The following is a 23,829-nucleotide window of genomic DNA, read 5'->3' as shown; positions in this document are numbered from 1 at the left end:
TGTGCCAAAAATAGTAAAACTAGATCAAACTGGATTTATTAAGACGAACAACGGACAATATCTGTAAGTTCATTAACTTAATCCATGCAGTACAAGGAAACAAGACGCCAACAGTGGCAGTTGCCTTAGATGCAGAGAAAGCCTTTGACACAGTAGAATGGAATTATTTATTCAAATTACTACAGAGGTTCAACCTACCAGAGAAATATATTAATTGGATTAAAGCATTATATAAGGGACCATTGGCGAAGGTGACAGTAAATGGATATATATCAAGCCAATTTAAATTAAGCAGATCAACTAGGCAGGGATGTCCACTATCTCCCTCACAGTTCGTGTTAGCTATAGCACCACTAGCAGAACTGATAAGAACAGAAAATAAAATAAGAAGGATAAAAATAAAAGAGAAGGAATATAAAATCAGTCTATTTACAGATGACATCATAGTATACTTAACAGAACCAGAAATATCAATAAAAGAATTACATAAGAAATTGAAGGAATATGGAGAATGATCAGGGTACAAGATCAACGCAAATAAAAGTGAAGCAATGCCAATGAATAATGCGGATTTCACAAAGTTTAAGAAAGAATCACCATTTAGATGGCAAACACAAGCAATTTGATACCTAGGTATACAACTAGATAATAATCTAGGCCATCTATACAAACTAAATTATCAGCCATTAATGAAGAAATTACAAGACGACGCAGAACATTGGAAAGACTTACTACTAACCCAAGGAAGGGTAAATTGCATTAAAATGAATGTCTTCCCAAGGATACAATACCTATTCCAATCTTTGCCAATTCACCTAACAGAGAAATTCTTCAAGGAACTAAAGAAAATAATAAGGAAATTCTTATGGAAAGGGGGGAAACCGAGGATAGCGCTAGATAAATTAACAGAATGGTACAAACAAGGGGGCTTATAGCTACCAAACTTTAAGAATTATTATAGAGCAATTAAGTTACCTATCAGATTTTTATCAAACAAGGGAAAAACCAGATTAGAGCTAGATAAAATAGGGGAGAAGGTACCTGAACATATACTTTATAAGTGGGATGAAAAGCTGATGCAACATGGGAATTCACCAGTACTGCACCATCTGCTCAACATTTGGAAGAAGATTCACGTAGAAAGGAATAAAACAAATTATCAACTACCAAAATTAATATTGATGCAAAATCAACTAATCCCCTTCACAATAGATAACCTTTCCTTTAGAGAATGGGAACGAAAAGGGATCAAAAGAATAGAAAATTGTTTTTCGGGAAATAAATTATTATCTTTTGAACAAATGAAGGACAAATATGGTATAACTCACGGTACAATGTTTGCATACCACCGACTGAAAACCTACTTGAAGGACAAATTGGGAAGCAGACTGAGGTTACCAGAAGGAAGCAATTTTGAATATGTGATTACAGACACAATGATAATTAAAAGATTTATAACAAACATGTCCATCAAACTGCAAGAGAAAGAGAACGAGGAAACAAGCTGTAAACCCAAACAAAAATGAGAACAAATTCTAAACATAAAGATAAAGAATGAAACATGGGAAAAGCTATGCTCTGGAACTATGAGAAATACAATAAACACGAGGTTACGCATATACAATATAATTGGTTACACAGGCTATACACCACACCCCAAAAGTTAAATAAATGGAACCCAACAGTATCAGACAGATGTTTTCGTTGTAAGAAGGAAACAGGAACAACAGTACATGCAATTTGGGCATGTGAGAAAGTGGAAAAGTTTTGGGAAGATCTAAACCAGGTATTAAATAAAATCACAAAAAGCAACATACCAAAAAATCCAGAGATCTTTCTTCTAAGTAATACAAGAAGTAAAGAATTTGGACTCGATTTGGATGGAGCACAAAAAAGATTTATTATGATAGCCTTAGCTGTAGCAAAACAATGTATTATGTCAACCTGGAAATTAGAAGATAGCCTGAGAATAAGGTAATGGTACATAGAAATGAATAAATGTATTCCATTGGAAAAAATAACATATAATTTAAGAAATAACATCACAGTATTTGAACAAATTTGGGAACCGTACATGGAAAACAGAAGTCCTACCGCAGACCTCCACTGCTTAAAATGACAGAAGGAGAAGAAGACGAAATGAACTAACCCAGTATGTAAAAGTAGATTACATAAATTTCTTGTTGATTTTCATTGTGTGATGACATTGTTTAATGGGTTTAATGTATCATATAGGTTCAATGTTGAATGGGTGGAGAGGGGGGGGGTGAAGGTGGGAGGGAAGGGAGGGGGGAAAAAGGGGAGAAAATGACACTGTGTATATTCAAGAGGGATATGTTTGTGTGTATTTTGGTTAGTATGGTGCATAGTGTGAAAAATAAAAAAAATTTTTAAAAAGACTCCTTCTCTAAATGTTCGTAAATCTTGTTTCTAAGAATTATTTCCAATCGTTTATGCAGAGAGGTAAACTCACTGGTCTATAATTCCAAGAATTCTTCCTCTTTCTTTTCTTTAACAAGGGGATGACATTTCTCATTCTCAAATCCTCAGTTAACTCTCCTGTGGCCAGAGGAGATGCAGAAATCATCACCAACACTCCAGCAATCTCTTCCCAAACTTCCTGTAATAGCCACGTATTTATCTCGCCTGATCCCTTGGACTTAACTATCCAAATATTTTTTAAAAGATCCAGCGTTTCTTCTTTCTTAATGCTCCCGCACATTAGCCTTTTCTACATTGACCTCACACTCACCAAGGTCCCTATCCCTAGTCAACACTTGCAACCCTTAAAGACAACACCCATCCATTGCAATAGTATTGGAAATCAGTCGTGAATGTCCAGTCTTATTAGAACCATATCTAAACCTTTCCAAACTGGACTGGCCTGGAGACTGTGCACTATTAATGCAAGGCAACCCACATAAACAGTGGAGCAAAACTTTATATTTGTCTCGGCACTCTCCAACCAAACAGCATTAACATCGATTTCCAATTTCAGTTAACTGCTTCCTCCTGGTCTCTCTTTCCCTATCCTGCCTCCTTTTCTGCAGAACCCATCTCTTTCCCTTGTTTCTCCTATTGGAGTGTTATCCCCCCGCTTTCTCCCATCACCTCACCTTTTTTCTCTTCTCCCCCTCACACGTATCTACCTCTTACCTGTTAGCGTGTGCTCCTCCAACTGCCCCTTCCGCTCTCCTCTCCTCCCCCCCCTACACACCTTTTTATTCAGGCACCTGCCCATTTTTGCCTATACCTGACGAAGAACTCAAGCCCAAAACATTGGTCACCTTCCTTCTTATGGACTCTGCATGACCTGCTGAGCTTCCCCAACATGTTTGCTTATTGCATTCGACCCCACCATGTGCAGACTTTCCTGTTAATCCCAGATCCAATGATGTTTATGTGCATGTTTTGATACAATAACTTGCAATAACGTGGTGACCATGAGTGACAGCACCTTACCTCCCAACAGACAGCAGGTTCAGAGCGATGGCCGATCCAATCACTTCCTGCATGTCCGAACCGATGATCGCCAGCTCCACCATTAGCCACAATGCGATCCGAGGGACCTGAGGGATTCACCATACAAATACAATGAAGCAACAATAACAAATGATATTATGGCTTAAACACAAAAGAAGCACTGAGGCTCTTCATGAAGGGGCAACTGAAATAAACAAGACTGTTTGCTACAGGAAAAGATCAGATTCAAGTTTATCATCTGACTATATAAATACAACCAGACCAAAAAGCATTTCTCCGGACCATGGTGCACAACACATACACAGCACAGTGGTGAATGTGGGCTCAATTTTGGAATTTAAGAAAAATTTGAACAGTTACAAGGATGGGAGGGGTATGGAGATCTTTGGTTATAGTGCAGGTCATTGGGACTAGGCAATACAATAGTTTGACACAAACTAATTGGACAAAGGACCAGTTTCTGTTGTGTCCTTTGGTTCTGTAAGAATGATAAGCAGGCTAGGAAAGGATTCCAGCAGTACATTAACCAAGCCTGGGATAAAAACCAATGATTACACATGGATGTCTATGATCTTAATGTGGAATGGATGTGGTTGGTCAGTTCAGGTTCCATAAATACACTAAGGCTTTGAACAGTCGGGTTCAGCCTCTAAACCTGCACCAAATAATAATGTGCGACGCACAATCGTGCTGAAGAAACTCATTAGGTCGTGCAGCATTCATAGCAAGTAAAGGGTAACTAACATTTAGTGACTGGGCCCCTCACTAAGGTATAAGCAAAAACGGGCAGGCACCTGAGTAAAGCAGTGTGGGGAGAGGAAGGGGAAATGGGAGGAGCACAGGCTCACAGGTAAAAGGCCATAAGTGGATACAAGGAAGAGGGTTGAAGGGAAAGAAGCTGAAAACTGATAGGGATTGAGAGTTGCAGTTAACGCTGAACAGAGAAGAAAGTAAATGGGGTGAGAAGCTGGAGGAAAGGAGACAGAAGGATAGGAAGAGAGAGACTCAGTGAAGGGATTAATGGAATTTGCAGGTCGATATTCCATCTGGTTGGAAAGCGCCCATACAGTATACAAGGTATTATTGCTCCAATTGCAGGTGGCCTCATTTTGGCAGTGGTGTGCTAATAGTGTGTGGAATTGTAATGGTTGATCACTGGGAGGCCTTGCTGTTGCAGGAGACAGAGTAGAAGTGCTCAACAATGGGATATCCCAATCTTTGTCCACAATGTTGAGGAGACCACAACGGGAGCACCACATGGAGTAAATGACCCCTGCTGATTTGCAAGTCAAATGAACTCCTTCGTTCATTAATATCTTTCCATGCATCACCTTGTCTTTACCTATCACGGTGACCACAAGAAGTGCTACAATTGCGACAACACCTCCTCCTCTCCACCATTCAGACCCTGAACAGATCTTCCAAAAGTGGACAAGGGAGCAGAATAAATGCCCATCCAAAACAGAATACTGCTGAGGAGTGTGGATTGTTTTGCAGTCCATTAAGAAAAAGATCCAATATAATCATAGCCAAGTCCATAGCTGGTCTAAGTCTCAAACAATTCAGGATGATGCTTCAATTAATTAGAAGATTAATCCCATTAAATCACTGAACAATAGAACACAGGAATGGGACCCATCAACCAGCAGAGGAGTCAACCGACAGGACAGAGACCACTGGGTCGACCAGTGAGGGGGCTCTGTGACTAAGGGACCAGTTCATGTGGCGGGCTGCTGGCAACTTGAGGCTGGGAACCTACAGAAGCTGTGGGCTGCTGGAGGCTGCAGTTGGGAGACTCATGCCAGGGTGCGGACTGCTGGAGACTGGCTCATGCTGGCTGGAGGGGTACCAGATATCAGAACTGGAATGCAAGGAGGTGCCAAGAGCGCTGAAGGGTTCACGACTGTGTCGGAGGTTTGGATCTAGAGCTCAGGTTGGCAATGGTTTGGACTGAACTCTCTGTGGCTGCAGGGACTGTGTAAGCACTGGAGGTGAATCTTCAGACATTTGGGGTCTTTGTGGGGTGGGGGGGTGGTTCTCTCTTTCTCTCTCTCTCTCATTCTGACTGTCAGAAGTGCTTAGGCAATTCCTACCAGTAGCAAATCTGTCTGCCTTGCAGCAGGCAAAAAGAAATTTCATGTAATATGACACTGTTTTATTACTATGATAAATTGAATCTTGAATCTACTTTGTCCACGTTATCCGTAATGCCTATCAATGCCAACTCTATTTTCCTGTGTGCAGCCTTTATCACTCAACTCCTTCACTCCAAGTACCTGTCCAAAAGCCTTTTAAACATTCTAATGGTATCTGCTTCCACCAGCTCCTCTGACAGAGAACACCACTTTCTGTGGAGAAATTTACCCCACAGACCATCTGGTCCAGTGAGAGCAACCCCAGCCTAACCAATTTCCCTTTGTAACTATACACCTCCACATTCCAGGCCATGCCCTGGAAAATATTTTCTGCAATTTCTTCTATTTAATCCTCTCTTAAAAGATCCCATTGTACCTGCATCCACCAGTGTAGCCAGCAGCACTCACCACTCTGAAAAACTTGCCTCTCATCTCCCCTGAACTTGTACCCAAGCACGTTGAAACGATGCCCCTTCGTGTTGGCCATTTCAGCCCTGTGAAAAAGCTTCTAGCCTTCCACACAATTAATATTTATCATCTTGTATATCTCTGTCAGGCCACCCCTCACCCTCCGACATTCCAACATATCCTGAAAAGCCATGCTCTCCATTCCAGGTAGCAACATTCCATGTAGCCTCTCCACAGTATCCACATCTTTCCAGTAGTGGAGTACCAAAGCTGAGCACAATATTCCAAGTGGGACCTAACCAAGAGTGCAGGGCTGCAGGAGCTCACAGGAGCACCACTCCAGCACCTCAGGAGGCTGCTCCAGGCACCTCCTTGTTGCCGCTTTTGGTGAGCTTCTGCACCTAAAAATTAGCACTATACCTCTGGATCTAACTAAGGTTTTGTAGCGCTGCAACATTACATCATGGCTCTTGAAATTAATCCTGCAGTTAATGAAGGCCAATACACCATACGGCGCTTTGCTGACCATCTTCAATCTATGACTGGGATCTCCCAGTGGTCAACCATTTCAATTATGTATCTCGCCCTCATATGTCTATCCATGGCCTTGTGTACTGTCCCACCAAGACCACCCATAAATTGGTGGAACAACACTTGATTTTCCATCTGGGCAACCAGATGGCATTAATGTTAACTTCTCCAGTTTCTACTAGCCTACTCTGTTCTCCCTCCCTTCCCTTTGTCTTCTTCAGCCCTACGCCCCTTCCCTCTCTATTTGGAGAGTCATTCCTCTTCCCCCTGCTTGTTTGTGTGTCCTCCCTTCCTTATCCATCTTGTACCTCCTGCCTTTGGGACCATGTTCTTCCCCCTTGCTGCTTTCCCCCTACCATTTTGTTTGGGTGCCTGTCAACATTTTTCCATATCTTGATGAAGGGTTCAAGCCCAAAACATTGGTTATGTATTTTTATCTTTGCTATATAAAGTACACTGTTTGACCTGCTGAGTTTCTCCAGCATTGTGTTTTTACAACATCCCATATGCTTTCTTAACAACTCTATCAACCTGTACAGCAGCTTTGAGTGTCCTGTGGAGTTGGACCCTAAGATTGCTCAGTTCTTCCAATTTCAGAGTCCTCCAATTAACTTTGTATCCTGCCAAAAAATGAACAATTTGGATGTGCCTTTTACAAGGGAAGAAATAGAAAAAGCTCTGGGTACTTTACAGATTAACAAGTCCCCGGGGGAAGATGGGTTTTCTCCTGGGTTCTATAGACAATTTAAAGATTTGTTCATGCCTTTGTTGATGGATATATTGGACCAGGCAGTGGAGACTCAACCCCTCCCAGAAACTTTCTCAGCTGCTATAATTACAGTGTTACCAAAAAAAAAGGTAAAGACCAACTAAAAGCTACATCATATAGACCAATATCACTTTTAAACACAGACTACAAAATCCTAGCAAAGGCACTAGCTAATAGATTGGGTGAGTACTTAGCAAAATGAATACATCCTGATCAAGTGGGGTTTGTTAAAGGGAGACATTCCTCAAATAGTTTAGGTAGATTATTTAACATAATTCACATAGCAAAGTCAAAGCTGAATCCAAACATAACTATTTGTTAGATCAGAAAAGGCATTCGATCGAATTTTTTTTAATATAAATCTTTGTAAAAATTTGGCATGGTAGTCATTTTATAAATGGGATAAAAACTCTTTACCATAAACCACAAGTTAAGATTATAATTAATAACCAAATGTCATCTATATTCCCCTTGAGTAGATCAAGCAGACAGGGATGTCCTCTACCTCCAGCATTATTTATATTAGCTAATGAATCCTTGGCAGAGACTATAAGAAGAGATCTAGACATCAAAGGCTTTAAAGTGAGACAAGAAGACACAAAATTAGTCTATTTTCCAATGATATGCTATTGTATATGTCTGACCTTGCTGAATCTTTGATAAGATTACAAATAATATCAGGAAAATATGGAAGAATATCAGGGTACAAAATTAATATGAGATAACGCCATCACAAAATTTCAACTATGAAAGGTATCAAAAAGCTAGATTTAAATGGAAGAAAGATGGAATTAAGTATTTGGGGATAATTATGGATAATAACCTACAAAATTTATATAAATCAAATTAAAAACCTTTATTAGAAAGAGGTTTACAGAAATGGAAAGATCTGCCAATTACATTCATAGAAAAAGTGTATTGAATAAAAATGAAGGTTATGCCAATACTGCAGTAACTCTTACAATCATTGCCTATTGCACTAACAAACATTTTTTTTTTCAAATTATTAAATAATTCCTGTAGAACAATAAAGTACTAAAAATCACACTGGAAAAGATGTCATGCGATTATAAATTGAGAGGAATCAGACTCCTGGACCTTAAGAAGTATTATTTATTAGCACAAGCAAGATTTCTATTGTTTTTCTTTGAAGAAAAACAACCCTCCGACATGGATCCGAACGGGACCGAGTTCAATACAAGAGGAGATGATAAAGGTCTTTATATAGAAATGGACTGCTAAGGCTATACAAACAAAATAAAACCAGATAATCCTATATTAATACATATGATTAGAATATGATAAGACTTAAATGAATGTAGAGGGAAGAAGGCAGGTACGTCACTGAAGACACCGTTAAGTAAAAAATGTTCCATTACCCATGAATCTGGGTAACAAAATATTGAATTCATGGTATGATAAAGGAATAAGGTATGTTGGCCTCACCTGAAATTAATGAGATGGAACGAACGATTTGACTGGGGAATACACCTAAATTTATATCATGTACTTTGTTCTCCAAAATGAAAGTGCAAAACCATGTTTACAGAGATCAAGAGAGAGGTGGGAGTTGCAATAATGGAAAGATGTTGGTCTGATTGGTCTTTCGAAAGCATGATGTTATTATAAATGCAAGATACAGATTAGTACAATATAATTTTCTACACTGCCTATATCTTACACCACTGAAATTGCACAAATCAAAATAAGAAAGATCAGAGTTGTGCTTTACATGTGGAATAGAAATAGGAAAGTTTGTGCATGCTACATGGTCGTGTGTGAAGGTGAGACCTTTTTGGATAGGTATTATTAAAACATTAATAAGGATAACAGGGATAGCCTTCACGGGCGGCCCGGAGCTTTATTTTTTGGGAAACTTTATTGAAATAAGTAATAAACTAACTAAATTCCAAATTATATTTGTAAAAATAGCTGTAGCTGAGGCCAAGAAATGTGTTGTGACTACTTGGAGGTCCAACTCCCCTCTACAGATAACAAGGTGGAAAGAGATGATCATTTGCATACCTATGGAAAATAAAACACACCGAATCTAAAAAAAATATACATAGGAGCCCAATTATAAGGAGCTACTAATATAAAAATATAAGTGACCTTCCCAATGAAGAGATTCCTTTATTTTAACCCAATAAGAGCCCTGACGCGGTGTATGAAATTACAATGTGAATAAGAGGGAGGGGTTGTTTGATTTTGTTTTGTTTTACAGAATTTTATACATATATATATAAAAAACAAACACACACACATACATATGTGTTCTTTGAAAATGGAAAACGTTTATGTGTGTAAAATAAAAAGATTTTTTTAAAAACCCAAAAAACTGTACACTGCCTTCTAATGTTATTGTCTGAAAGGAATTACTTCCCATTTTTCTGGGTTAAGCTCTATCTGCCACTTTTCAGCTGGGCTCTGCAACCTGTCATTGACCTGCTGTAACCTCTGGCAATCCAATTGAGAATCCCAATCAGAGAATCAGACCTATACCTATCCATAATTTTTTTTTTTAAATACAGGCCATTCCAGCCCATAAACCTGTGCCGTCCAAAGGCACACATAAACAATCAACCTACAAACCCCTTATCTCTTTGGAATATGGGAGGAAACCAACACCTGGAGGCAACCCACACAGGTCATGAAGAGAGTGTGCAAATTCCTTATAAAGAGGTGGATTCAAACCCGGATCACTTGAGCTATCAGAGCATTGTGCTAGATGTGACATTAATCATTCTAAATTTTCAGCTTCCTCAAAACCCACATTTGTTTTCTTGCCTTTGGGCATTTGATGCTGATACCAGTATTCTCTTGTACTTTTTATGCCCTTCATTTCTCTTCCTGCCTGTGACATAAAATGTGCACCATAATTACATGTTACACAATTCCTAAATAGGGGGTGGAAACCATTATTTTAATTTGATCTTTCATCCAAAAGGAACTGCTGTTTTTTTAAATTTGAAGACAGAACACAGAAACAAGCTCTTCGGCCCCATTAGCCCATGCCATCCTCGCCTCACAGGCATGTAACTGCATTACGCTAACCTCTACGCTAACTGTGCCACCAATTTAATTATCTTAAAGCATAAAAATGGCATTATAATCTCTAAACAGGTAATGAAGCCTAATCCAAATGGTGGCTTGGTGTATTGAAATGTGAGGAATTTATTGGACAGTTTTTTATCACTTCAAATTCCCAGATCACACAGGTGCCTGTTGTGGATGCTGCAGTGCAATGAATGTTAACAGTAGATATAGACAATTATGAGGGGCTTAGAAAAGTGGAAAACCAGCAGCTTTTTCTTAGGGTGACATTAGCAAATACCAGAGGACATCTGTTTAAAGTGAGTAGAGGACAGTTTTGGGGAGATGTCTGATGCAAGTGTTGTGCTTCTTTCTGCTTTTATTTTTACAGAGGGTGTCTGGAATATCTTACTGGGGCGGTGGTGGAAACTGATACAATAGGAAGGGTTAGATTGCTGTGGAGTCAATTTATGTAGGTCAGCACAACATGTTGGAATGAAGGGCCTGTATTGTGCTATAATGTTATCTGTTCTATGTTCTTGTACACCACATACCTTCGGATACTGTCTGTGGCAAACTTCGGCCAAGTGCATTCCTGTGACTACCCCCAAACGAGCAGCAAGTCGCTGTAGCAACAGGCCAATGATGGTTGATGCCAACAGGATCCACAGCAGCTGCAGACAGGAAGGGAATTACAGTCTGTCATTGTCACAGCCACATCGACAAACACTGCTTCCCTCCCCAGCAAGTGGCAACAGACAAATAGCAGGATTCTTAACAGGGTGAAGCAACAGGTTCATAAATCGCTCAAGGTTGACAAACAAGTTGATAACGTGGTTAAGAAGGTGTATGGTGTGCTGGCCTTCATTAGTTAGGGAATAGAGTTCAAGCACCATGAGGTAATGTAACAGTTCTATAAAACTCTACAAAACCACAGTGGAGGTTTTGCGTTCAGTTCTTGTGGCTTCATTACAGGAAGGATGCAGATGACTTGGAGAGGGTTCAGAGAGCCACAGACTAGATGGGCCAAAGGGTGTTTCTATGCTGTAGCATTCTATGGTTCTGTAAAGATTGGATGATCTTGCTTTCACGGAAGAAAATTAACACTGTTGGGAGGCTGTTGAATAAGAGTGAAGGATATACCTTAAACCCTGCCACAGCGCCGGACTGAAGGTCAGATTCAATGTTTCCTGGGTCCAGATAAGCAATACTCATCAAAAACCCAGGTCCTGTAAAAGCCCAGAGCTTCCGAAAGCTAAAACGTGTCTAAAGACAAAAGGAAAGAGCAGTCAGTTAGACACCAGAGAACTGAACTTTGAGCACACACTTACATATCAGTAAAGATACTATCATGAACTGTAGAACACTACAGCAAAGAAATAGGCCCTTCTGCCCAGCTAGTCCAAAACTATTATTCTGCCCAGTCTCAATGACCTACACTCCAACCATAGTTCTCCATACCATTCCAGTCTGTGTACCCATCCAAATCTTTCTTAAATGACAAAACTGAGCTGCATTCAGAATTTCAGATAGAAGCTCATTCAACAGTCTCACCTTTCTGTGTGAAGAAGATGCCCCTCATGTTCCCTTTAAACATTTCACCCTTAATTCATGTTTTCTAGATCTTGTCTCACTACCTCAATGGAAAAGACCCTTTAATTTTTTGATCCTATTTTCTGATACTTCTGACCATCTCTCATCCCAGTTCTCAAAATGCCATTTATATTCAAGAGGAGACAGAAAGGTCTGCAGATGCTTCCCTCTGCCTCAGTTTCTCTCTCTTGAAACTGGTGACTCTCCACCCTCAGTTCTGATGCAAGGTCTTTTCTAACTTTGTACACCAAAATTAGTTTGTATACAAGGGAAAACCAGAAGTATACAATCCAGTGATCATTAGGGGATCAGAGATGGAGAGGGTGAGCAAATTTATATTCCTGGGATTCACTATTTTGGAGGACCTTTCCTGGACTCAGCACACTAATGTTATGTGAAGAAAGCACTCAGTGCCTCTACTTCCTCAGGGGTTTGCGGAGGTTTGGTATGACGCCAGATACCTTGGCAAACTTCTACAGATGTGTAATGGAAAGTGTACTGACAACGCGGCATCAAGGCCTGGCATGGGAGCATTAATACATCGGAGCAGAAATCCCTGCCAAAGGTAGTGGACACAGCCCAGTACATCATAGGTAAATCTCTCCCCTCCATCAAGAAAATCTATGTGGAACACTGTTGTCAGAAAACAGCAGCAATCATCAAGGGTCCACACCACTCAGGACACAGTCTACTCTGGCTGCTACCATCAGGAAATAGGTTTAGGTGCCACAAGACTCATAACCCCTGGTTCAGGACAAGCTGCTACACCTCCACCAACAGCCCCCTAAACAACAAACTCCATCAGACTCATTTAAGGATTCCTACTTTCCACATTATTTATTACTGTTTGTATCTTTTCTTCTGTATTGCAGTTTGTTTACATTTTTTATTTGTTTACATTTCTCTGTTTTATACATTTCTACACCACCAAGAAGTAGAAATTCTGCCTTGCCCACATGAAAAAGAATTTCAGGGTTGCATGTGATGAATGTACTCTGGCAATAAATTTGAACTTTGAACATTTAATTGGGAAATTAAGAAACTGTTGTTAAAAGTCATGCTGCAAGTAAAAACAGCCCCTTCAGGGCAACTCATCCATGCTGGCCAACTCTACCTGAGTGAGCATGAGTCCATTTTTGACACATACCCCTATACCTTTCCTGTCCAAGTATCTGTCTTAATTTCTTTCAGATACTGCCAACTGTCCCACCTTTACTACTTCTTCCCAAAAACCTTCTATGTGGAAAAACGTGCCCCAAAGGTCACTGTTCTTTTCCCTCTCACATAAACCTCACCCCTTTAGTTTCAAACTCATTAATCCTGAACATAGAACATACATAATAGTGCAGTATGGGCCCTTTAACCTATGTCGTGCTGATCCATGTAAACCAACTCCGCAATAATCTAATTTTCCCCAACCTCACTTGATCCTCTAATTTTCTTACATCCAGGTGCCTACTTAAGATTCTTTCAAATATTTGGATTGTACCAGCCTGAACCAACACTTCTGGCAATGCATTCCAGACATTCACCACTTCCTGAGTATGAAGTACCTCTGACAAGGGGACACAACTTCAGGATTTAAGGGCACTTATTTTAAAACTGAGGAATTTCTTTAGTCAGAGTGGTGAACCTCTGGAATTTTCTACCACAGGTGGCTATAGAAGCCAGGTCCTTGGGTGTATTTAAGGCAGAGCTTGATAGCTATCTGAATAGTCAAGGTATCAATGGTTATGCCAAGTGGAGTTTTGTGAGCAAATGGATCAGCTCATGGTGGAATGGTGGAGGAGACTCGACAGGCTGAATGACCTATTTCTGCCAATAATCTTATGGACATCTCTCTGAAACTTTCCTCTACTCACCTTGAACAGATGTCCTCAGGTATTTGGTACGATCACCCCAGGAAAAAAAGTGCTGGCTGTCCACCCTATCTAAGCCCCACCAATTTTCTACCTATTTTCACCTTTCCAAAGAGAAAAACTGTCTATCTCGTTCCATCAGTCAGGCTCTCCAATCCAGGAAACATCCTAGAAAATGCCCTTTGTACCCCCTCCAAAGTATCCACATACTTCCTGCAGACAAGTGGTTCTCAACCTTTTTCTTTCCACTCACATACCACTAAGTAATCCCTCTGCCATTGGTGCTCTGTGATTCGTAAGGGATTGTTTAAAGTGGTATGTGAGTGGGAAGGGAAGGTTGAGAAACACTGTTCTAGACCCAATTGTTACTGAAATATTCTACTTGAGAAAAATTGTCATTGGTCCATTTCCTTTGGAGTTATGAAACCGGGCACATAGTGAGTCATTTAGGTACGATTAAAACAATGGTTTTCAAACTTTTTCTTTCCACTCACAGATCACCTTAAGCAATCCCTTACTAATCACAGAGCACCTATGCCATAAGGAATACTTAAAGTGGTATGTGAGTGGAAAGAAAAAGGTTGAGAACACTGCAGTAGACTATAAATATTGACCTTGTCTCTGATTGGAATTATAATTTTATTATCCTCTTCAAGGTTTCCCCTCAGCCTCATTCGCATCAGGGAAAACAGTCCCAGCCAAGGTTCTTTTATTTTCATGTACATAAATACACAAAATTTATTTTGTTTGCCCGTAAAGATACATAAATACCAAGCTAGAGATATTCAAAGGTATCTCTATCCCAGCACTCCCACCAATGAGAGAAGAGAACCAAAAGAGAGTGTTTTTAAAAACACCAAGTGTCCATGCATGCACCTCCTACAACCTCTACAGCCGCTGGACCTCCCATCCATTCCAGCAGCGAACCGGAGGTCATGGTTCCTGAAACCTCTCCACCTCCAGTATGATCAGGAAACTATTGACACCAGAAACCCAAAAGCTTGTTTGCCATTGGCACCCTCACAGATCCCGGTCCTGATTTCTGGTACCCACGAGCAGCATAGCCCAGTGTGGGTCCTTCAGCCTCTGAATCCATCGCTGGTATGTTGCCACGTTCTCTTACTCTGAAAGGTTCTCTCCACAGGCTTCTCCTTCTCGGTGGAATGGTGTTCTCCCAATCAGTTGGCCTGCATTAGTCAGCTGATCCCCTGGGTACCCTCGTGTTCTCCTACCAAGTACAGGCACCGCCATCTTGGGCACGGATCTTCTTGGGTTCATATTTTAAAAAACCCACGGCTGACCCATCTACAGATTACTGAAAACCCATCCAGGGCCATTGGGATAACAGCTGGACAGTCGGACCCTGTGGAGGAGCACCATGTCACTGATCCCACTCTAACAGGCCTATACCAGCACCAGTGCTGACATTACAGGAGTGCCAAGATTTTTGTTTCATCCAGTGTCCTTTTTAAAACAAAAGCCCACCAGTCTCATTAATGTTTTTGTGAATTATTTCTGAACTGTTTCCAGGTGAATAATATCTTTCCTATCGCTGGGTGACAAGAAATGCTCACAATACTCCAAGTAGAATCTCACCAAAGCCTTGTTCTGTTGTTACAGAACATTCCTGAACAATAAATGTCATGTGACACCCTGACACTTCTTGAAGAGTCAGAGAGAAATTGTCATCTACAACATTGTTAGAATAATAGAGCATCATTGCACAGAGACAGGGTCTTCAGCCCATCATCTCTGAAATGAACTATTTTTCTGCCTAGTCCCATCAACCTGCACACGCACAATGCCTTCCATACCCCTCATATTCATGTATCTGACCAAATTGATCTGTAATTTCAAAATGGTGTTGCATTTACCACTTCTGCTGGCAGCTCATTCCTACATTTGACATGAAAAAGTTTCCTGCAATCTTCCCTTTAAGCATTTCACCTTTTGTCCTTAACCCATGTCCTCAGTTCTGGTCTCATCTAACCTCAGTGGAAAAACCTTGCTTGCATTTACTCCATCCATACACCTCCTAATTTTGTATACCTCTTATTAAATCTCCCCTCACCTCTGACGCTCCATTAACTAAGTTCCTGAAGTCCCAGGATCCTTTGTATCACCATGTCTCACCAGTTTCTGCTTCAGGACTTTTGATTTACTGTGAGAACTTGCAGCAACTGATATACAGACCTACAGTTGTGACCTCAAGACCCAGCTTAAAAAGAAACGAAACACATACCACAGCACACAGCCAGTTACCAAAGAGGGATGTAGCTTTAAGATTAGAACATAGAACATTGTAGCAGAGTACAGGCCCTTTGGCCCACAATGTTATCCTGACCCATATAAACATTTTCAACAAACTAAACCTTCCCTACCTAATAACCCACTATTTTTCTTTCACCCATGTGCCTAAGATTCTTTTAAATGTCCATAATGCATCAGCTCCCACACCATTCTTGGGAATGAATTGCAGGCACCCACTACTCTCTGTGCAAAGACCCTATCCTTTCCTCCCCTCACTTTTTCAGATGTCCTCTGGTATTTGATATTCTCCCAGAATAAACATGATGGCTATCCACCCTATCTATGCCTCTCATAATCTTGTAGACCTCTCTATCAAGTCATCTCTCATCCGACTTCACACCAAAGAGAAAAGCTTTAGCTCTGCTAACCTTGCACCATAATCCTGGCAACATCCTTGGTAAATCTCCACTGCACCCTCTCCATAGCTTCTACATCCTTCCTGCAACGAGGCGACCAGAACCAAAAGCAATATTCCAAGTGTGGTCTAACCAGATTTTTAAAGAGCTACAACATTACCTTTTGACTTTTGAACTCAATCCCCCAACAAATGAATGCCAGCATAACATGTCTTCTTAACTATCCTATCAACCTGCATGGCAGCCTTGAAAGATCTATGGATTTGGACCCCAAGGTCCCACTCTTCTTCCACACTTTTAAGAATCCTGACATTGACCCTGTAAAATGCACAATTTCACACTTATCTGGACTGTACTCCATATGCAACTTTTCCGTCCTGTCTTCCATCCTGTTGTAACCTATGACAACCTTCTACACTATCCACAACACCTCTTAACTTCAGTAAATGTCCAGGTCATTTATAAAAATCACAAAGCAAGGGTTCCACAACAGATCCAGGACCCACAACACCTCCTCATTAGTCAGGAAGGCACAGCACTTCCTGAAGAGGATGAGAAGGGTCAGCTACCAATCCCATCTTGACAACATTTTACAGGAACACAATTTAAAGTGTCTGGTCTGGCTGCATCAGTGTGTGGTATGGTGGCTGCAAGGCATCATACTGCAAGGCAATGCAGAGGATCATCAAAATAGCCGAGAGGATCAATTGGATCTCCCTTTCCTCTTTTGACAACATTCCTATGGAGCAATGCTTAAATAGGGCTCCAAGAATTATTGACAACCCTTTCCATCCAGCACTCAATATATTTCACATACTATAAGAAAGAGGTACAGAAGCATCAACATCAGGACTGCCAGGCAGGGAAATACCTTCTTCCCACAGGATGTTAGATTGATGAACAGTATCCTGTATCCCATATTAATTCTCACCTTTTTTTTTCCCTCTTCTACCCTCCTTTATTTATCCACCTATCACCTCTTTCCTGTTAGCTTGTGGTCCACCCCATTCCCATTCTTCCTTCCTCTCCTCATTCTCTCCCTCCTTTTGATTCAGGAGTCTGCCTGACTTTTTATCTTATTCCTATGAAGGGACCAAGCCCAAAACATTGGTTACCATTTACTTCCTACGAATGGGTGTGACCAGCTGAGTTTCTCCAGCACGTATGGGTATTGCAACCATTTTATTAATCTGCACGCCACATCCGCCATCAATAAACTGGTTTTTGGTGAACAATAAGTTCAATTCTATAAAGGGTTCTAGATGGCATCTATACACAAACTTCCTGAAGAACCCAACTGATCAGGCTGTATCTGTGCTGCTTGATCCACCGAGTTCCTCCAATAGTTTATTTTTTCCTGCAGCTGCAGTCTCCTGTGTTTCTGGTTAACGTTGCTTCTCATTCTCCCTTCTAACATACAACATTCATTTCTCAGCATCTGTCATCGATCTGCCTGTACAGCCAACCTAACACTCATATCACTGTTACTCCATGTTGTGTCTCTGCAAATTTGGAAATTGTTTCCCGTGCACTGAAGATCAAGCCAGCAACTTGTATTTCAGAAAAATTGTTGTCCTAACAATAACTCCTTAGCATATGCCTTTTGAAAATGCACAAAAACCAATCATTTTTCTCTAACTGATCCTCTATTATTTTACATAGAAAACAAACCATTACTGCAAATCACATGCTCTTCAGCCCACAATGTTTTGCCAACCTAAACCTACTCCATGGCGATCTAATCTTCCCCTATCTCACACCTATTTTTCTGATATCTATGTGCCTATCTCAAGCCCCTTTCATACTTGCATCCCACTAAATTGGCTGTTCAATGTCCTGGGATAGGAATGGGGGTTTGGCTTTTCACACTTGACCACTCCTAACTGGGACACTGAATGCTTTCACAATGGCAAGGAGCTATCCCCGGCGTTAGGACTGATGACGTCATGATGGTGAACCTGCCCTAAATCCTTGATAAATGTATTATGATCTTATACTTGAACAAAATTAACCATGCAAAATTATAACATAATTAAGCTTTATGTACAGCACAGTATAAGCCTTTCAGCTCCTGTTGTTGTGCTATTTACAAGTCTGGCAGTACTGATTTTGATTTTGTGCTGACCTATAGCGCTCAATTTATATAGCATGGGAAAGCTTGTAGCGCTATAGCGCTCTATTTATATAGCATGGGAAAGCTTGTAGCACTATAGGGCTCAATTTAGCGTTTTTGCGTAGAATTTAAACAGTGTGGGAAAGTTGGTAGCGCTATTGCATACAATTTAAACTGTGTAGGAACATTGGTAGCGCTATTGAATACAATTTAAACTGTGTAGGAAAGTTGGTAGCGCTATTGAATACATTTTAAACAGTGTGGGAAAGTTGGTAGCGCTATTGAATACAATTTAAACAGTGTAGGAAAGTTGGTAGCGCTATTGAATACAATTTAAACTGTGTAGGAAAGTTGGTAGTGCTATTGAATACAATTTAAACAGTGTAGGAAAGTTGGTAGCGCTATTGAATACAATTTAAACTGTGTAGGAAAGTTGGTAGTGCTATTGAATACAATTTAAACTGTGTAGGAAAGTTGGTAGCGCTATTGAATACAATTTAAACAGTGTGGGAATGTTGGTAGCGCTATTGAATACAATTTAAACTGTGTGGGAAAGTTGGTAGCGCTATTGAATACAATTTAAACAGTGTGGGAATGTTGGTAGCGCTATTGAATACAATTTAAACTGTGTGGGAAAGTTGGTAGCGCTATTGAATACAATTTAAACTGTGTAGGAAAGTTGGTAGCGCTATTGAATACAATTTAAACAGTGTGGGAAAGTTGGTAGCGCTATTGAATACAATTTATAAATACTGTCGGAAAAAGTGATGGCAAACCTGCCCTCCCAGAATTCCATGTGGCAGAGAAAGGGCTATATGGCCAGCTGCATATTGTTTCTCTGCTGCATGGCATTCTGGGAAGTCAGGTCCGCCATTGCTTTTTTTTCCCTCACGGTCTTTATAAATTGTGCACTAAAACACTACCAATTTTCCCAACTGTTTAAAAATTGTCCACTATTGCCGTTTATTGCTATTTATTTCCTCTCTCTCTCCCACTGTGACTTTCCCATGGCAAAGTTTATACCTTCATTTTAATCTTTCCTTCCTGCATTCATGCAAAAATCTGGGTCATTTCAATCCCATTATTCAATTAGCACTTTCACACTTGCCTGACTGCAACACCAGCACCTGCAGATGCCAAGGATTGAGGGGTCGAGGCTGTCAATCCCCAGTGTGTGGTGAGTCATCTGATGCCGGCTTTGACACTTGCCATTTTAAAGGTTGATTGCCCTTTGATTTCTGGGATCATTTGCAAATGTGAAAGGGGCTGGAGTTTTTTTAAATGTAAACCTACTTCACAACAATCTAATTTTTCAGAAGAAATATACTGATCTCTCATCCAATCCAAAATTTGTAAAATAAAATTAAACATAGTTTTCCTTCAACAGTGAATCAACAAGGCATACACTACAATCCAAGTGCTGGTGGACAGGATTTGCTCAGTCTATCTATAGATAAATGCAGTAAAGAAACAATTTCAGGATGTAGGGTTAATTAGAGACTTTTTGCATCCTAGGACCCACAACACCTTTTCATTTAGTAGGGAAGGTGCAAGAACACCTACACTTCTGAAGGAGGTTGAGGAAGTTAAGGCTATTGGTTCCCACCTTGACAATTATTTTCAGGGACACAACTGAGAAAGTCCTGTCTGGTTGCATCATTGTGTGGTATGGTAGCAACAAAGCTTCAGATGAGAACTCAATACAGAGCATCACCAAAGCAGCCAAGAAGATCAATGGGGTCAGCCTTTCCTCTGTTGACAACATTCACTGGGAGCTCATGCAATATTGAGATTAAGGATCCTTTCCATTCTCCACATAGCATCTTTGTCCTACCATTGAGGAAATGCTACAGGAGCATCAAAATCAGCTCTGCCAGACTTGTAAATAGCTTCTTCCTGGGTCATGACAAACCCTTTTTTGTCTGTTTGTACAAGTGCAGATGATAATGAACTTGAACTATCTTTTTGAGATTGGGCAGAAGAGGGGCAGTAGTTCTCATTCTCTTACTGGAGGATCTGCATGTCACTGACAAGACTAAGTCCCAGCTTTCCCTTGAGAAGGTGTCGGTGAGCCGCTGCTGAAACTATGGCAGTCCTGACTAAGAACTGATGCCCAAAACCTTGGTCACCCTTCACTTCCTGTGAATGCTGTGTCACCTGCTGAGTTTCTCCAGCATATTTGTATATGGCACTCAACCACAGCATCTGTAGACTTTTTTGCTTGACTGTAACAGCCCTACTTAAGGTACACATGCAGTAGGACTAAGTGGAGAATTCTAAGATTCAGACCCAGTGACAATGAAGTTCAAAGTTCAAGTTTATTATCTGACTGTGCACATAAAATCAGAAGAAACAGTGTTTCTATGGAACATGATGCACACAAAATACAGGACATAATATACACAAAGATTCAATTCAAAACAAATACATACAAATATTGTGGAATCATTTACTCAGTGACAGGATAACAGCCTGTGGGAAGAATCTATTTCTCAGCCTGGTAATCCTGAAGCTGGTGTTCCTGTAACTTTTCTAGATGGTAGTAAGTCAAAGATACTGTGTGCTGGATGGAAAGAGTCCTCAACAATTCTTTGAGCACTGATAAGCAATGCTCCCGGTGAAAGTTGCCAATTGAGAAAAAGGAGACCCTAGTGACCTTCTCGGTTGCATTAGGACCTCTGTACTGACTTCCGGTCCAACACTTTGCAGCCAGACAGGACCCTCTCAATTTTGCTCCTGGAAAATGACAATGGGATGGTGATACATGTCCAAATCAAGATGATGTGCAACAGCAACAAGTCGAGGATTACCTTCCAGATGGTCAACATTATGGCCTGAAGGGCCCGTTTCCATGCTCTTTGCTGAATTCCTGCTAAGCATCATAAATTAATATACAACCGTCAATAAGGTGAATTTGAAAGATAAATGAAAGATCCAATGAGATGGTGGTAAAATGTCTCCAAAAAAAAGAAAGAAAATGCTTACCGAACTATCATCTGGAATTGGGATCTTTTCATCCAAATAGGTCTGTGACCTATTTGCATTTGTTAGATCAGGAGAAGTTGGAGGAGTGATGGCACTGTACCTCATGTGAGCATTTGTCTCACTGTTTGGTTCCAGCTGGGATTCTGAAAATAGAAAGAAGAAAGTGATGACTCCAGGCAGGTCTCAAACATCACTCATTGCTGACATAGGGCTGTAAAGGCCTTACTGCACACTATGTTGTGCCAACCTAATATAAACCTTCTCCACAATAATCTAGCTTTTCATTTCCTCACACTTTTTACCCTCTATTTTTCTAACATCTGGTATGATTGGGACTTTTCAATGTCTCTACCATACCAGCCTTGACCCAGAAATGCATTCCAGGCATCAATCCACCTTGAGTGAAAAAAAAAACCTATCTCTGATGTCTCCCCAAACTTTCCTCCACACCTTAAAGAGATGTTTCCTGGTATTTGCTATTGTTCTCCAGGAAAAAGGTGCTGGCTGTCTGCCCTATCTAGGCCCCTCATAATCCTCCCAACTTCTACAAATCATCTTTCATCCTCTGCAGTCCAAAGAGTAAAGTTCTGTCAACCCCAGCTCTGTCAACCTTGCTTCATATGATGTGTTCACCAATTCAGGCAAAATCCTGCACCCTCTCCAAAATATCTGCATCCTTTCTATAAGGAGGTGACCAGAACGAATTATAATATTCTGTGATCTAACCAGATTTTATGGAGCTGCAACATTACCTCATGGCTTTTGATCTAATGAAGGTCAGCACACCACACACTTTCTTAATCACCCTATCAACTTGCGTGGCAACCTCGAAAGATCGTTGAATCTGGATTTCAAGTTCTCTCTGCTCCTCCACGCTGCTAAAAATCCTGCCATTTACCACGTACTCCATCTTCAAGTTGGACCTTCCAAAGTGCATCACTTCACACTAATCTGGTTTATCTCCACCCATCTCTGCATCCTGTCTATATCCTGTTGTAACCTCCACAATGACAACCAGTTGTACTATCCACAGCATCTACAGTTTTTGCAACATCTGCAAACTTACTGGCTCACCATTCCACCTCTTCATCCAAAAATTTTTTTTAAATCACAAGGATTCACCTTTCAATTGAATCCAATACTTGCCTAGTCCAGTAATAAGAATTGGATGAGCTGAACAAAAATTAGTCAGATCTATGATTCCACAGTTTAAGTCAATCTTTATTTAAAATTAAAGGTAACATGGTGGGCACAGCATTTTTACAGTGCCAACGACTCGAATTCAAATCCATGGGTGCCCATGAGGAGTTTGTATGCTTTCCTCCATGATCTGTGGTTTTCTCCCACCCTCCAAAAAAATGTACGGGGGTCAGTAGGTGATTAGATGTCATTAGGCATCACGGGTTTCATGGGCTGGAAGGGTCTTCGACAGGCTGTAACACCTTATACAACTGTCACATGACTTCCCAACTTCTATACTCAATTCTCTGAATGATGAAGGTCAATGGACTGAAAACCCTTTTTGACCATCCTATCGACCTGTGATGCCACTATCAAGGTAGGAAGGACCTATACTCCTTGGTCCCTCTGCTCTATAACACTCCTCCATAGCAAGCTAGAGGAAAGGAGACAGAGGGATAAGGAAGGAGAGGCATTGACATTGATTTCTCCAACTTCCAGACATCCTCTCCCCAAATCTCTCTTGCTGTCCTTTTGTCTCATTTCCTCCATCTCCTCAACCACCCCCTTTCCTTCTCCTATCAGAGAGCAGCCCTCGACCACATCAACTTTCTTCTATTCTACCCTATCCGCATTGCATTTACTCTATCAATACCCCTCATAATTTTATGTAACTCTATTAAATCTCCCCTCATTCTTCTGTGTTGCAGGGAACAAGGTCCTAATCGGTTTATCCTTTCTCTAGAATGTAGCTTCTCAAGTCCCTGCGACATTCTTGTAAATCTTCATTATACTTTTTCAATCTATTGACATCTTTCCTGTAGTTAGGTGGCCAATGGACTTGGTAGAATGAGCACAAATTAGATGGGCCATAGAGTCTGTTTCTGTGCTGCACTGTTCTATGGATCTAACTGAAAGGCAGTGATGAAAACTGTAGGTGGTGGGATTGCATTAATGAACACAGAATTCTGTTTGGTCCATGTCAGTCTGAAATTATTAAGAACCTGCAATCAGGAATGCCAGCAGGAGGGATCCTATTGCATCATCTCCAGTGCAAGTTGCAATGAAAGATGGG

The 23,829-nt window shown here is 40.7% G+C and overlaps 1 protein-coding gene across 14 annotated transcripts in view; it reads right to left on the bottom strand.

Moving 5' to 3' along the window:
* Nucleotides 1-23,829, bottom strand: part of LOC138761737 (natural resistance-associated macrophage protein 2-like) — a 133,243-nt gene that overhangs the window by 81,845 nt on the left and 27,569 nt on the right. For 13 of the 14 annotated variants that reach the window (XR_011356477.1, XR_011356470.1, XR_011356474.1 and 10 more), the window contains 4 exons: nt 21,576-21,718; nt 11,503-11,625; nt 10,914-11,033; nt 3,463-3,569 (listed from right to left, as the gene is read on the bottom strand). Coding sequence is in view for 1 of the 14 variants with exons in the window: in XM_069934393.1 (XP_069790494.1) it covers nt 3,463-3,569; nt 10,914-11,033; nt 11,503-11,625; nt 21,576-21,718 (493 nt within the window). In the remaining 13 variants the exon portion in view is untranslated. The remainder of the gene's footprint in view (nt 1-3,462; nt 3,570-10,913; nt 11,034-11,502; nt 11,626-21,575; nt 21,719-23,829) is intronic. The other variant, XR_011356480.1, reaches the window with a different exon arrangement.

This window comes from Narcine bancroftii, chromosome 4 (assembly GCF_036971445.1).
Source record: "Narcine bancroftii isolate sNarBan1 chromosome 4, sNarBan1.hap1, whole genome shotgun sequence".
Taxonomy (NCBI): Eukaryota; Metazoa; Chordata; class Chondrichthyes; order Torpediniformes; family Narcinidae; genus Narcine; species Narcine bancroftii.
Note: the sequence above shows the minus strand (reverse complement) of the source record. Positions and strands in the feature narration are given on the sequence as shown.